We start from the raw sequence: 15,583 nt of genomic DNA on the forward strand, positions 1-15,583 counted from the left end.
TATACATCTCAACCATTTCATTATTTAAAACTTTTTGAAAAATCCTCGGAGTCCTCCTCATAAAGGTTGTGGTAACAAACATGGTATCAAGTAAACTAAGAATGAATTGATAAGAAGGTATGACAATTCCTATGTGAGGCTATGGAAGTCTGTTTTTGCCGCTAGAAAAATATGTAGCCATTTAGCAAGTTTTTCCATAATTTTCCATAATTATGACTTGTCATAATGTCTTGTCATAATGAGAATTGTTCTCATAATTATAACTTAAATATATAAATATTTATTTATATATTTATATATATATATATATATATATATATATATATATATATATATATATATATATATATATATATATAAAACTATGTCATAATAATGAGAACATGTTCTCAGAATTATGAGAAAGTGAGTCATACCTATGAGATGCTAAGTCATAATGATGGGATGTTAAGTCTATTATGAGATTTAGTATCATAATAATAATTAATAATATAATTAATACATCATAATTATGAAAAAGTAAGTCACATTTATGGCAAACAAATTTTTAATTATGCATAAGTAGTCATAATTATGAGATGCTAATTGAATCTCATTACTATGAGAAATTGAGTCATAATTATGTAAAATGGTCTCACTATTATGGCTTACTAAATGTCTATATATTTTTTTCCAGAGGCAGGAACAGGCTTCCATATGAAGAGTTCATTGAAATCATTTTGATGAGACATGTTAAATGTAGTGACTCCTTTGTAGTAAAAAGCAGGGAACTGAACCCCAGTGTCTAGTGTTTAGGGCTATGGCATTCCATAACATATGAAAGGTCTGAGTTTCAATTCTGTGGTAGTGTGTACATCTGTGACTGGTCGATGTTGACTCACTAGCTCTATTCCTGGGGCAAAGCTGAGTTAACTGTGCCTCGCAGAAATAGATCTTGTGCAGTAGCAGATGCAATACAGTTGTATGCAAAAGTTTGGATGCCCCTGGTCAAATTCTGTGTTTGGTTGATTTTCTAAGTGAAAACAAGTAAATACATCCTTTACACACAGTTCTGCACATTTAATACAGAGTTACTATTTATTTGCTGAATTTAACATAGTGCAAAAAATGAAACACCAAATGTGGTCTGTGCAAAAGGCATAGGCCTATTGGATGTTTTATGATTTCTAATATGTTAAACTTCACAAATAAATAAAAATAGTGAGTGCACGTGTCTGGTTTTAATTTACTCACTATTGTATTTTGTATGTGGAACTTTAGATTAAAGGGGTTTAGTAACACTTTTTGATTTTAAAACAGACCAGATCTTTCATATAATTCACCTTTAAAATCGCTGTTTGCAAATGTAAAGCCATAATCACAGACCATTTATCAATTAGACTGCTTATGATTGGCAGTTTCTTTTAAAGCATTCAAAAGCTTTGAGAAACCTAACCACTAAGAACTGCTGTGAAACTGATATACTGTGAATTTGGATTACCTGTGTTCAGTGTTTAGTGTTCAATGGTTCAGTGAATGATTTAGTGGTTGATTGGCCAAGACATGGTGTCAGAGGTTTGCTTCTTTAGTTTTGCACTGGGTTACAAGGCTAATATATGTTTATGTCACCTAAAAAGATTAAGTCACATTAGCCTCACAACTCCTCATAACTACATTAAGGCTGAGGGTTCATTCAAACCAATTGATTCAAAATTAGTACAGTGTTGCTTGTAGTTGTCATTACAATAAATGAGATTTTAATGAAAGACATCACTTGAAACAATGCATACAAACATCATAATTAAACAAATAATAAAAAAAAACACGTTAAAAAGAGTGAAACTTCAAAAAGCCCACTTACATAATTAATTACCATTCTCATATTTGGTATAAAAGTACACAGTAGAAAAATAAGGGTCTTTTTAAGCCATTTACACTTGAAGTTTCAGAACAGTTAACATACTTTCAAGCACATATTAATTATATGTGCATATTACTGTTCATTATCTTTCACAATATAGTCTAGATTCAAATGTATATTTCACACAGTTTTGAAGAGCGTACTGCTCTTTTGCACAGTGGTAACACAAAAAATAAATAAAAACATCTTTGTAAGTCTTTTGTACAGGGAAAAAAAATCTCTTACAGATAAATCTAATATATACATGTGATTATATAAGAACATTTCTTACACCAAATTAATAAATTGCACATCATTTTATGTACATTTTTCAGAGATATTTCTCAAAATATTTACATATGAATATCAACATAAAATTGGCATTTTTAAGATAATACATACATTTATATTTTGCAGACCCATGTGTTTCAGTAATAAACAAGAAATGAAGTCACCATCAACATGACCATCCTTGTCCTCCTGTTTTTTTTAATTGGGAATGGTCATCACACTAGTGTTAATAACTTAAACTTTGACCCTTTTAAGGTGCCTTTTGGGACATCAAGTTCCATGCCTGATGCATAATCCTTCATAATCTTCACACTGCCCTTTGGTTTATTTCTGTGTTGATTAGGATTTTTCGTGCTGGTTATTAAATGAAAACTGGGACCTCTTGTGTCAGTTTCAGATCTGAAATCTGTGTGCACATTTCCTTTTGATGTGTCATATGAATCTCTAATGTCGCCATCCACATCCAGACTGTTTGCCACCTTAATGTTCCCTCTTGAACTTTTGAAAGTTGGCATTTTAATATTAGTAGTGCCAGCATTTATATGTGGAGCACTGAGATTCGATTCAGTACCCACAGGACCATCAGTGTAAATATCAAGAGAGTTCTGATTCAGTTTGGGACTTTTCAGAGCAGCTTGACGGAGAGTTAACTCAATGTCTTGGGCATCAATTCCTCCTTGAGTATTAGGACCCTTAATATCTGGGCCTTTGGGCAGGGTATCTGATAATCCAAATTTAGGCATTTTCAGTTTTCCTGAGGGAGCATCAGTGTTCATGTCTGGACATTCAAGACTGATTTTGGGTTTTTTTGTTTTAAGTTTATCTGTAGGGACATCTACATTAAATCCGGGAGCTGAGAACTTTGGCTTATGGCCTTTAATACCAAAGTCAGGTGAATTGATATCACCTTTCATTGAAGGACCTGAGAGATCTATTTCAGGTGCTTTAATTTTGGGATCTGACAATCCTAAATCAGGTATTTTAAGCTTGGGCATGTTCACTTTTCCTGATGAAGAATCCATATCAGGAACTGTAAAATCAGTTTTAGGACCTTTCAAGCTAGCTTTGGGTCCATTGATGTCAATATTTGGAGCACCAATATCAGCATGAAATTTCGGTGATGACCAACTCAAATCTGGCGTGTCCAGGTTTCCTTTAACACTCATATCAGGCCCTGTAAAGCCTGGAATGCTAAATTTGGGTGTTTTCATTTTGGGCATTTTGAATTTGCCATCTGGACCATCAATATCAGGAGATTTCATATTGAGTTTGGGAGCTTTTAGGTCAGCCTCAGGGAAATCCAAATTCATGTCTGGTGCATCAATTCCTCCCTTTACTTTGGGGCCTTTGAGATTTGGACTTTTAGGCAGACTAGTTGAAAGTCCAAATTTAGGCATTTTCAGTTTTCTTGAAGGAACATCAGCATTTAAGTCAGGAGTGGTGATGTCAACCTCTGGTGTTTCAAGGGTTGGTACATTACCTGTAAGGCCATCTACATTAAACTGTGGGAGTGAAAAGTTTGGTGAATTAATCTCGCCTTTCATTTTAGGAAGTGACAGATCCATCTCAGGTGCTTTTACTTTAGGTCCTGAAAGTCCAAAATCAGGCATCTTAAACTTGGGTTTGCTCACCTTGCCTGAAGGGAAATCCATATCAGGAACTGTAAAATCAGTTTTAGGACCTTTCAAGCTAGCTTTGGGTCCATTGATGTCAATATTTGGAGCACCAATATCAGCATCAAATTTCGGTGATGACCAACTCAAATCTGGCGTGTCCAGGTTTCCTTTAACACTCATATCAGGCCCTGTAAAGCCTGGAATGCTAAATTTGGGTGTTTTCATTTTGGGCATTTTGAATTTGCCATCTGGACCATCAATATCAGGAGATTTCATATTGAGTTTGGGAGCTTTTAGGTCAGCCTCAGGGAAATCCAAATTCATGTCTGGTGCATCAATTCCTCCCTTTACTTTGGGGCCTTTGAGATTTGGACTTTTAGGCAGATTAGTTGAAAGTCCAAATTTAGGCATTTTCAGTTTTCCTGAAGGAACATCAGCATTAAAGTCAGGAGTGGTGATGTCAACCTCTGGGGTTTCAAGGGTTGGTACTTTACCTGTAGGGCCATCTACATTAAACGGTGGGAGTGAAAAGTTTGGTGAATTAATCTCGCCTTTCATTTTAGGAAGTGACAGATCCATCTCAGGTGCTTTTACTTTAGGTCCTGAAAGTCCAAAATCAGGCATCTTAAACTTGGGTTTGCTCACCTTGCCTGAAGGGAAATCCACATCAGGAACTGTAAAATCAGTTTTAGGACCTTTCAAGCTAGCTTTGGGTCCATTGATGTCAATATTTGGAGCACCAATATTAGCATCAAATTTTGGTGATGACCAACTCAAATCTGGCGTGTCCAGGTTTCCTTTAACGCTCATATCAGGCCCTTTAAAGCCTGGAATGCTAAATTTGGGTGTTTTCATTTTGGGCATTTTGAATTTGCCATCTGGACCATCAATATCAGGAGATTTCATATTGAGTTTGGGAGCTTTTAGGTCAGCCTCAGGGAAATCCAAATTCATGTCTGGTGCATCAATTCCTCCCTTTACTTTGGGGCCTTTGAGTTTTGGACTTTTAGGCAGATTAGTTGAAAGTCCAAATTTAGGCATTTTCAGTTTTCTTGAAGGAACATCAGCATTTAAGTCAGGAGTGGTGATGTCAACCTCTGGGGTTTCAAGGGTTGGTACTTTACCTGTAGGGCCATCTACATTAAACTGTGGGAGTGAAAAGTTTGGTGAATTAATCTCGCCTTTCATTTTAGGAAGTGACAGATCCATCTCAGGTGCTTTTACTTTAGGTCCTGAAAGTCCAAAATCAGGCATCTTAAACTTGGGTTTGCTCACCTTGCCTGAAGGGAAATCCATATCAGGAACTGTAAAATCAGTTTTAGGACCTTTCAAGCTAGCTTTGGGTCCATTGATGTCAATATTTGGAGCACCAATATCAGCATCAAATTTCGGTGATGACCAACTCAAATCTGGCGTGTCCAGGTTTCCTTTAACACTCATATCAGGCCCTGTAAAGCCTGGAATGCTAAATTTGGGTGTTTTCATTTTGGGCATTTTGAATTTGCCATCTGGACCATCAATATCAGGAGATTTCATATTGAGTTTGGGAGCTTTTAGGTCAGCCTCAGGGAAATCCAAATTCATGTCTGGTGCATCAATTCCTCCCTTTACTTTGGGGCCTTTGACATTTGGACTTTTAGGCAGATTAGTTGAAAGTCCAAATTTAGGCATTTTCAGTTTTCCTGAAGGAACATCAGCATTTAAGTCAGGAGTGGTGATGTCAACCTCTGTTGTTTCAAGGGTTGGTACTTTACCTGTAGGGCCATCTACATTAAACGGTGGGAGTGAAAAGTTTGGTGAATTAATCTCGCCTTTCATTTTAGGAAGTGACAGATCCATCTCAGGTGCTTTTACTTTAGGTCCTGAAAGTCCAAAATCAGGCATCTTAAACTTGGGTTTGCTCACCTTGCCTGAAGGGAAATCCACATCAGGAACTGTAAAATCAGTTTTAGGACCTTTCAAGCTAGCTTTGGGTCCATTGATGTCAATATTTGGAGCACCAATATTAGCATCAAATTTTGGTGATGACCAACTCAAATCTGGCGTGTCCAGGTTTCCTTTAACGCTCATATCAGGCCCTTTAAAGCCTGGAATGCTAAATTTGGGTGTTTTCATTTTGGGCATTTTGAATTTGCCATCTGGACCATCAATATCAGGAGATTTCATATTGAGTTTGGGAGCTTTTAGGTCAGCCTCAGGGAAATCCAAATTCATGTCTGGTGCATCAATTCCTCCCTTTACTTTGGGGCCTTTGAGTTTTGGACTTTTAGGCAGATTAGTTGAAAGTCCAAATTTAGGCATTTTCAGTTTTCTTGAAGGAACATCAGCATTTAAGTCAGGAGTGGTGATGTCAACCTCTGGGGTTTCAAGGGTTGGTACTTTACCTGTAGGGCCATCTACATTAAACGGTGGGAGTGAAAGGTTTGGTGAATTAATCTCGCCTTTCATTTTAGGAAGTGACAGATCCATCTCAGGTGCTTTTACTTTAGGTCCTGAAAGTCCAAAATCAGGCATCTTAAACTTGGGTTTGCTCACCTTGCCTGAAGGGAAATCCACATCAGGAGCTGTAAAATCAGTTTTAGGACCTTTCAAGCTAGCTTTGGGTCCATTGATGTCAATATTAGGAGCACCAATATCAGCATCGAATTTTGGTGATGACAAACTCAAATCTGGCCTGTCAATGCCCCCTTTAGCATCCAATTCAGGTCTTTTCAATTTTGGAAAATTAAATTTGGGTGTTTTCATTTTGGGCATTTTGAATTTGCCATTTGGACCATCAATATCAGGAGATTTCATACTGAGTTTGGGACCTTTTAGGTCAGCCTCAGGGAAATCCAAATTCATGTCTGGTGCATCAATTCCTCCCTTTACTTTGGGGCCTTTGAGTTTTGGACTTTTAGGCAGATTAGTTGAAAATCCAAATTTAGGCATTTTCAGTTTTCCTGAAGGAACATCAGCATTTAAGTCAGGAGTGGTAATGTCAACCTCTGCTGTTTCAAGGGTTGGTACTTTAACTGTAGGGCCATCTACATTAAACTGTGGGAGTGAAAGGTTTGGTGAATTAATCTCGCCTTTCATTTTAGGAAGTGACAGATCCATATCAGGTGTTTTCACTTTAGATCCTGAGAGTCCAAATTCAGGCATCTTAAACTTGGGATTGCTCACCTTGCCTGAAGGGAAATCCACATCAGGAACTGTAAAATCAGTTTTAGGACCTTTCAAGCTAGCTTTGGGTCCATTGATATCAATATTTGGAGCACCAATATCTGCATCGAATTTTGGTGATGACAAACTCAAATCTGGCGTGTCCAGGTTTCCTTTAACACTCATATCAGGCCCTGTAAAGCCTGGAATGCTAAATTTGGGTGTTTTCATTTTGGGCATTTTGAATTTGCCATCTGGACCATCAATATCAGGAGATTTCATATTGAGTTTGGGACCTTTTAGGTCAGCCTCAGGAAAATCCAAACTCATGTCTGGTGCATCAATTCCTCCCTTTATTTTGGGGCCTTTGAAATTTGGACCTTTAGGCAGACTAGTTGAAAGTCCAAATTTAGGCATTTTCAGTTTTCCTGAAGGAACATCAGCATTAAAGTCAGGAGTGGTGATGTCAACCTCTGGGGTTTCAAGGGTTGGTACTTTACCTGTAGGGCCATCTACATTAAACGGTGGGAGTGAAAGGTTTGGTGAATTAATCTCGCCTTTCATTTTAGGAAGTGACAGATCCATCTCAGGTGCTTTTACTTTAGGTCCTGAAAGTCCAAAATTAGGCATCTTAAACTTGGGTTTGCTCACCTTGCCTGAAGGGAAATCCACATCAGGAACTGTAAAATCAGTTTTAGGACCTTTCAAGCTAGCTTTGGGTCCATTGATGTCAATATTTGGAGCACCAATATCAGCATCGAATTTTGGTGATGACAAACTCAAATCTGGCGTGTCCAGGTTTCCTTTAACACTCATATCAGGCCCTGTAAAGCCTGGAATGCTAAATTTGGGTGTTTTCATTTTGGGCATTTTGAATTTGCCATCTGGACCATCAATATCAGGAGATTTCATATTGAGTTTGGGAGCTTTTAGGTCAGCCTCAGGAAAATCCAAACTCATGTCTGGTGCATCAATTCCTCCCTTTATTTTTGGGCCTTTGAAATTTGGACCTTTAGGCAGACTAGTTGAAAGTCCAAATTTAGGCATTTTCAGTTTTCCTGAAGGAACATCAGCATTAAAGTCAGGAGTGGTGATGTCAACCTCTGGTGTTTCAAGGGTTGGTACTTTACCTGTAGGGCCATCTAAATTAAACTGTGGAAGTGAAAGGTTTGGTGAATTAATCTCACCTTTCATTTTAGGAGTTGATAACCCAGTCTCAGGTGCTTTTACTTTAGGTCCTGAGAGTCCAAAATCAGGCATCTTAAACTTTGGCATATTCATTTTGCCTGATGGCATGTCTAAGTCAGGGACAATAATGCCTGTTTTGAGACCCTTTAAATTAGCTTCAGGTCCATTAATGCCAACATCAGGAGCACTAATGTCTGCATCCAGTGTGGGTGATGACAACCTTAAATCCGGGTTGTCTAGGTCTGTTTCTATGTCCATAACAGGCCCTTTAAAGCCTGCTATACTAAATTTGGGTGTTTTTATTTTGGGCATTTTGAATTTGTCTGCTGGACCATTAACATCAGTATCAAGGGATTTCCCATGTAGTTTTGTCTCTTTCTCAGGGAAATCCAAATTCATATCTGGTAAATCAATCCCTCCCTTAATTCCATGGCCTTTGATATCTGGCCCATAAGGCAAGCTAGTTGAAAGTCCCAAACCTGGAATCTTTGAACTTGGCAATTTTAATTTTCCAGAAGGAGTGTCAATGCCAGGGGACTTTATGTTCACATTTGAACCTTTAAAATCAAGTTTGGGAAGAGTTAAGTCCATGCCCAGGCCATCAATATCTCCTTTGACTGAAGGGCTGTTTAGAGTTGGTTTGTGCAAATCACCTGATTTTGTCAGTTTCAGTTCTCCATTAGCAGAACCAGTGTCAAAGTCAGCAACACTAATCCCTGCACCAAGATTGGGGGATAACAAGTCTCCCTTATCAGGTTCTTGAAAGCCTGAAGAATTAAACTTTGGCATTTTCAATTTGGGCATTTTGAGTTTACCTGCAGGACTACTCATGTCAATTTCAGTAGATTTCACATATAGGTTTGGACCCTCACTGGTTCCATTTAGACCAGCACCTTGAAGCAGCAAGTTAGAGTTGTATTCATATTCTGTGATAGCACAAGTATTAAGTTCTGGAGCTTTAACCTTTAACTTTTGAAGGCAAGCTTCTACATCGACCTTCTTGAGTGAGACGTCTACTGTTGGTATGTCATGTAAAGGCAGATTGCTGTCACCTCTTGCCTTGTCATTACTTAAACCCTGAGCAGTCACCTGGCCATCTGGGGGACTGGCTACATTATCTTGACTTCTTCCATTTGGATTTACTTTCATAAATTTCTTGACTTTGGCATTGAACATCTTGTTGTAAGAATCCATTTTTACCTGCAGAGACAGTTGTTAGCAATTAATGTTTTGATATCATTGTGTTTATTATGCATTTCAGGTGGATTTATTGCATATATATTGTCTTTCTTAACACTCATTTTGTCAGCATTTGCTGTAGCAGGGGTGTCTATCTCTGTTCCTAGAGGCCTGGAGCCCAGCACAGTTTGGTAATTCTTCTTCTAAAGCACACTCTACTGAACTTGTCAGTTAATTACCAAATCTAATGATGTATTCTAGATGTATTGGGAACTTGGAAATCACTGTGCAGGGATAGTTATTTTCAGAATAGCTATATTTATTGTGCATTTCAAATACATGTACCACGTACCTCATTTGGAGCTTTGATGCTGTTATCCAGATTTTCGAAGCTCCTCCTGGATTTCAGGCCTGGCTTTGTCAGCACTTGCACCTTGTCATTATAGGGTTCAATTAGCTTCAGTATTTCAATCACTTCATTCTTCTTTAGGTGGTCAAAGTGAATGGTGGCACCAACAATTTCATCTCCTATAATATCGGTGGCAACAATTGATCAACACATGTACACACTCCAAATTTATTGAAAATGAAAATAAATATTTAAATGTCTATCTGTATCGATGATTTTTACAATGATTGAAGTATGTAAAAAACAACAACAACAACTAGAAACAACTGGTCCAGGATGTCCGATCCTGTTCCTAGACAGAGATACCTTTTTTACGTTAACTGTAACCCTAACATGACAAACTCACTGTCGTATTCATACATTGCTGAAGATCTTGATTAAATTAAAGCGTATAATATCAGAACTGGAATTGCATTTTACAACAGGGCATACTCCAAAGCAACAGTGAAGATGTCTGACATAGTATAAAGAATTTATTACAGTATCTGGAACTTACCTTCTTGTAACCCTTGACTTGCTGTCAGATCAGAGTTAATTTTGGAGACAAGAACACACCCTTTGTCACCATCTTCAAGTACAAGGTTCTCAGAGAGGCTTCTTTGATGGCCAGGCTGAAACCAAACATTCAGTATTAGATTGATACATATACTACAAGTATTAAATTGTAATATGATGATGATATTCTGTAGGTTTTAAACAATTTGTAGAAAGCTATTAAATATAAGAAATTTTGTATGAACAGAGCCATAGATCATAACTGAGAAAGTTGTCTATTATTGAAAATTAACCAAATATCCAGCATTATGCTATATTTGGAAGGCTGTGACCAAATTGTCCTGATCTTTACTATAAATCGCTAATTAAAATGTATTATTTAGTAACATTTTCTATAGTTTTAGAATATCATAACTTCTTAAATAGTGATTTAACCATCCATTTATGTTTTGGTCATTACTAACACTTGAATGTACAAGATGTATAGATATAATATATGATATATGAATAACATTTATTATTAGACAAGGGATTCCATAGTTTTGAATGGTAGTATACATAAGAAGCTACACAAGATATTTTACAAAATTTCACCATATGCAAGAACTATTATTAATAATAATTAATAATAGTCCATTTTTTATTATTTAGCACTGTAACATACCTAAACATAAATAAAATGATAATAATAATCCCTAAAGATAAAATCTTATTAAAACAACATGACAATTTTTAGTGAAAAGGAATTTCCCAACTTAAATAAAAATGAACGCTTAGTTTAATTTAAAAACAAAAAAGAATACTTACCATTGTTTAAAAACAACACCAGGACTTAAGCCTGTAGATGAGAAAAGGAGCATTGACCAGATGTTTGTGGTGTTACATTCCCATAGTTAATTAAAAGAAGATGTTCATTTATTTTCAACTTAAAATCAACAAAACTGTAATTATACTTTGACTAGGGTGCTCAATCTTTTGCATACAACTGTATATGTCACTTAAAGGTCAGTTTAAAGGAATTAAATTACGCAAAATGGAAACTGGAGCTATGAGGTTGATGAAATAGAGAGTAAATGTCACCAAAAAGATTTAAAAACTACATTTGAGCAAGGGGATTATTTTTTTTTTTTGCTAAAGCATTCCTTTAACACAGTACTCAGTCTTATTCCAACACAAACTAATTCTGTAGGAAGGGAAAAGCACAATGAAGACCTCATAATGATTTATGAATGAGTGGGTAAGTAACTAGAGTCAGGCAAGTGTATATCAAGAATAATTTGTAATTAATTTTTGTAATTAAATGAATTATTTGTAATTAAAAAAACCTAAACAGGAAAAGTGAAGACGAGCAAGCAAACATGAAACCTTAAGGTATTCATGGAATTGTTCTTGGAGTGTGTATCGACGAGAGCCACAAACGGGTTAGGCCAGAACAAAAGAGACTGTGTCCTTAGCCACACCCTCTAGTGTAAATACACGTTATACATGTATGGAATGGCAAAGTGATGTCAGTGTGATACTCTGCCTGTTGATGTCAGTACAAAAAAATTAAGGTTTTAGTTCAGTTTGCCTTGCCTGCATATCTGTCGACTAAGTCTAGGACTGTTATGAAGGCAACATGAATGTTATCCCACCTTGTTAATACTTCACAGTGAGATCTAGCATTATTTCAAGTTCAACTCCAACAGTACAAAGGTTTGTGGGTCTCCGGTCAAATTACACTGATTTTCTAAGTGAAGGTAAGTACACATCCTTAACTTACTTCTGCTTATTTTACTGCACATATACTGTTATTTGTTGAATTTAATATACTGAAAAAATAAAACTGTAAATGAAAAAATAAAACATAAATGGTGCAATCCGGTGCAATCATTATGGCACATTTTATATTTTATGTATTAATATAAAATTTGCAGAAAAATGCCATATTTAGCTTTGTTCCTTGCAGATGATGTGTTAACTTCAGTTAAAAAGAAAAAAGAAAAAAAGGTGTGTAATTTGACCGGGAGTGTTCAAACTTGTGCATATGACCAAATCATTACACAACATTACGTATACAGCAATACACTAAAAGCACCATGACCATTTTAATCAGCGTCATTGCTTGACTCCTGGGTGCCTCTTATCATTTGCTATTTGGAAGTGCTTATCACGGTAAACCATTAAAAGCCCTTAAAGTTTCTTTTTTAACATTTTCTTCAGAGTCACTGAAAACTATACAAGACACTTGGATACACATACTTTTATATATACACTTGGACACATAATAATCAGCTTACTATGTGGTTGTATTAGGATGGTGTTATGAGAGCGCAGAAACTGTAAGAACAAAAAAGTGAGTCTTACCTGGCCTTGTATTAGGAACGTCAAGATTGTTTTCCAATGCTGGAAGTTAACTTGCCATGTCGATAAGCAGTGCTACCACGCACTGAGTGGCAAGACCATGTTTACCTCCTCTATTCATTGACTGTTTATGGGCAGGCACTTTGAGGCAGTGCACACTGTAACAGCCAACAAACTGGTTTAGCTTCTGACTCACACCCCAGGCCACTTGCACTAACCCAAAAATTCTGGCTCCTAAATGGTATGGCAACCTACCATGCAGGAAAAACAAACAAAAAAAAACAAACAAAAAAACTGCATCCTCCTTTATGACTCAGGTTCTCAGGTACACATACATCTATTCTGTTCAGTCACACAGCAAACCATCCCTTGAGGCACTGGACAATGTGGGTGTAGATGACTGCTTAACAGTGAACACACCTTGTGATGTGCAGTTATGCATTTTCTTCTCTTTAACACAACACAGTAAATATGTATACAGCATTTGTATTTGAAATGCAAAATGCCACACCTTCTCTTTAATCATGTTTACAAGACGCTTTAGTAGGAGTCAGAAAAATGACTTAAGCCTGAAAAATCCCTATGAAGGTACTTAAACAATACTAAATTGAGAATTTCCATTTTAAGTAACCCATGTGTGTTGTATTTAGTGTAAATATTCCATTGTTTGTAGACATGCTTGCACAGGATGGCACCCATGAAGACCAAAAAATGGTTTAAAATAAATAGCACAGATAATGAGCCATAAGCTACATCAACTAGTGTGGGACACAAACTAATGTGGGGTAAAGTGTAACACAGATATTTTTTGTAGTTAAACAGGTTCCAGTAAAACATGCTTTCAGTCATCTCATATTCCCATAGGAGTGTAATCTGCACATTTTGCAGGCAATCAGACAGAGACAGAGATTCACTGTGAAGAGTGTTTTTGTACCATAAAAGATTTCACAGCTATACTTTTTTAGTCTCCCTCTTTGTGGCATTTCTTTGGAGGGCCACACAGCCCTCCATGTGCTCACCAAAGGTAGCCTGACTGCCATTAGGTACCGAGATGAGATCCTCAGACCCTTGTGAGACCATATGCTGGTGCGGTTGGCCCTGGGTTCCTCCTAATGCAGGACAATGCTAGACCTCATGTGGCTGGAGTGTGTCAGCAGTTCCTGCAAGATGAAGGCATTGAAGCTATGGACTGGCCCGCCCGTTCCCCAGACCTGAATCCAATTGAGCACATCTGGGACATCATGTCTCGCTCCATCCACCAACGCCACGTTGCACCACAGACTGTCCAGGAGTTGGCGGATGCTTTAGTCCAGGTCTGGGAGGAGATCTCACAGGAGACCATCCGCCACCTCATCAGGAGCATGCCCAGGCATTGTAGGGAGGTCATACAGGCACGTGGAGGCCACACACATTACTGAGCCTCATTTTGACTTGTTTTAAGGACATTACATCAAAGTTGGATCAGCCTGTAGTGTGTTTTTCCACTTTAATTTTGTGTGTGACTCCAAATCCAGGCCTCCATTGGTTAATAAATTTGATTTCCATTGATTTTTGTGTGATTTTGTTGTCAGCACATTCAACTTTGTACAGAACAAAGTATTCAATGAGAATATTTCATTCATTCAGATCTAGGATGTGTTATTTGAGTGTTCCCTTTATTTTTTTGAGGTGTGTGTGTGTGTGTGTGTGTATGTATGTATGTATGTATATATATATATATATATATATATATATATATATATATATATATATATATATATATATATATATATCGAGGAGAGGTTTGAAAATAGTTAAACACACTAACATCCAGAAAATCACTATTATTTATATATATATATATAAAAATAATAGTGATTTTCTGGATGTTAGTGTGTTTAACTATTTTCAAACCTCTCCTCGAGGAAGCCCAGTATTATATGTAGTTAAAAAGCAACTCCTGGTTTGACCAATAAGGGCTTCAGTAAATTGTGCTCATGATGTAATTGATGATATTAACAAGTCTCAGTGGCAGCTGTGAAGGTGTCAATGAAAAATATGGACCCAAAAAAATTCTTGTTACTTTTTGTTGTTTTTATGTTTATTTGAATTATGAATATGACTTTAACCCACTGTTCATCATTATATGTATATATATATATATATATATATATATATATATATATATATATATATATATATATATATATATATATACACACAAATATAAATATATATAAAAGGCACAATGTATCTGTGGTCTAACCTATGGTCTAAATTCTGCCACACACACTTCATTTATCATGTGTTTTGAGGAATATTTCCAAAAGTATTCACTCACCCATCCAAATAATTGAATTCAGGTGTTCCAATCACTTCCATGGCCACAGGTGTATAAAACCAAGTACCTAGTCCTGCAGACTGCTTCTACAAACATTACTGAAAGAATGGGTCACACTCAGGAGCTCAGTGAATTCCAGCGTAGTACCGTGATAGGATGCCACCTGTGCAACAGGTCCAGTTGTGAAATTTCCTTGCTACTAAATATTCCACAGTCAATTGTCAGTGGTATTATAACAAAGTGGAAGCGACTGGGAAGGACAGTAACACAGCCACGAAGTGATAGGCCATGTAAAGCAACAGAGTGGGGTCAGTAGATACTGAATCACATAGTGAGCAGAGGTTGCCAAATTTCTGAGTCAATTGATACAGACCTCCAAACTTCCTGTGGCCTTACCAAGTGCAATGAAAAGCGTCGAATGCGTTGGGTGTGACCTCACAAATGTTCTTCTAGAAGAACAGTCAAAAATTCCCATAAACACACTCATAAACCTTGTGGAAAGAGGAGATGAAGCTGTTATAGCTGCAAAGGGTGGGTCAACATCATATTAAACCCTATGGATCAGGAATGGGATCACATTCAATTTCATTTCATGTGAAGGCAGACGACCAAACAGTTTTGGCAATACTGTGTATTTTCACATATATAGCTTTGAAAGCTCATGTGGTTCAAACAACATAAAAACTATATTGAAATTATGTTTGCATCAGTTTATCACA

General features: G+C 36.9%; 1 protein-coding gene across 1 annotated transcript; it reads right to left on the reverse strand.

Annotated features, from left to right (window-relative positions):
* Window positions 1–1,713: 1,713 nt before the first annotated feature.
* si:ch211-69b7.6 (neuroblast differentiation-associated protein AHNAK) lies at window positions 1,714–12,703 on the reverse strand. The gene is made up of 5 exons (XM_037545348.1): window positions 12,548–12,703; window positions 11,009–11,039; window positions 10,203–10,317; window positions 9,650–9,825; window positions 1,714–9,318 (listed from the first exon to the last, which is right to left on the reverse strand). Exons 2-5 carry the CDS (start codon window positions 11,009–11,011, stop codon window positions 2,386–2,388), a joined length of 7,227 nt encoding a protein of 2,408 aa, XP_037401245.1. The 5' UTR covers window positions 11,012–11,039; window positions 12,548–12,703; the 3' UTR covers window positions 1,714–2,385.
* Between the last annotated feature and the right edge of the window lie 2,880 nt (window positions 12,704–15,583).

This window comes from Pygocentrus nattereri, chromosome 15 (assembly GCF_015220715.1).
Source record: "Pygocentrus nattereri isolate fPygNat1 chromosome 15, fPygNat1.pri, whole genome shotgun sequence".
NCBI classification, from domain to species: Eukaryota; Metazoa; Chordata; class Actinopteri; order Characiformes; family Serrasalmidae; genus Pygocentrus; species Pygocentrus nattereri.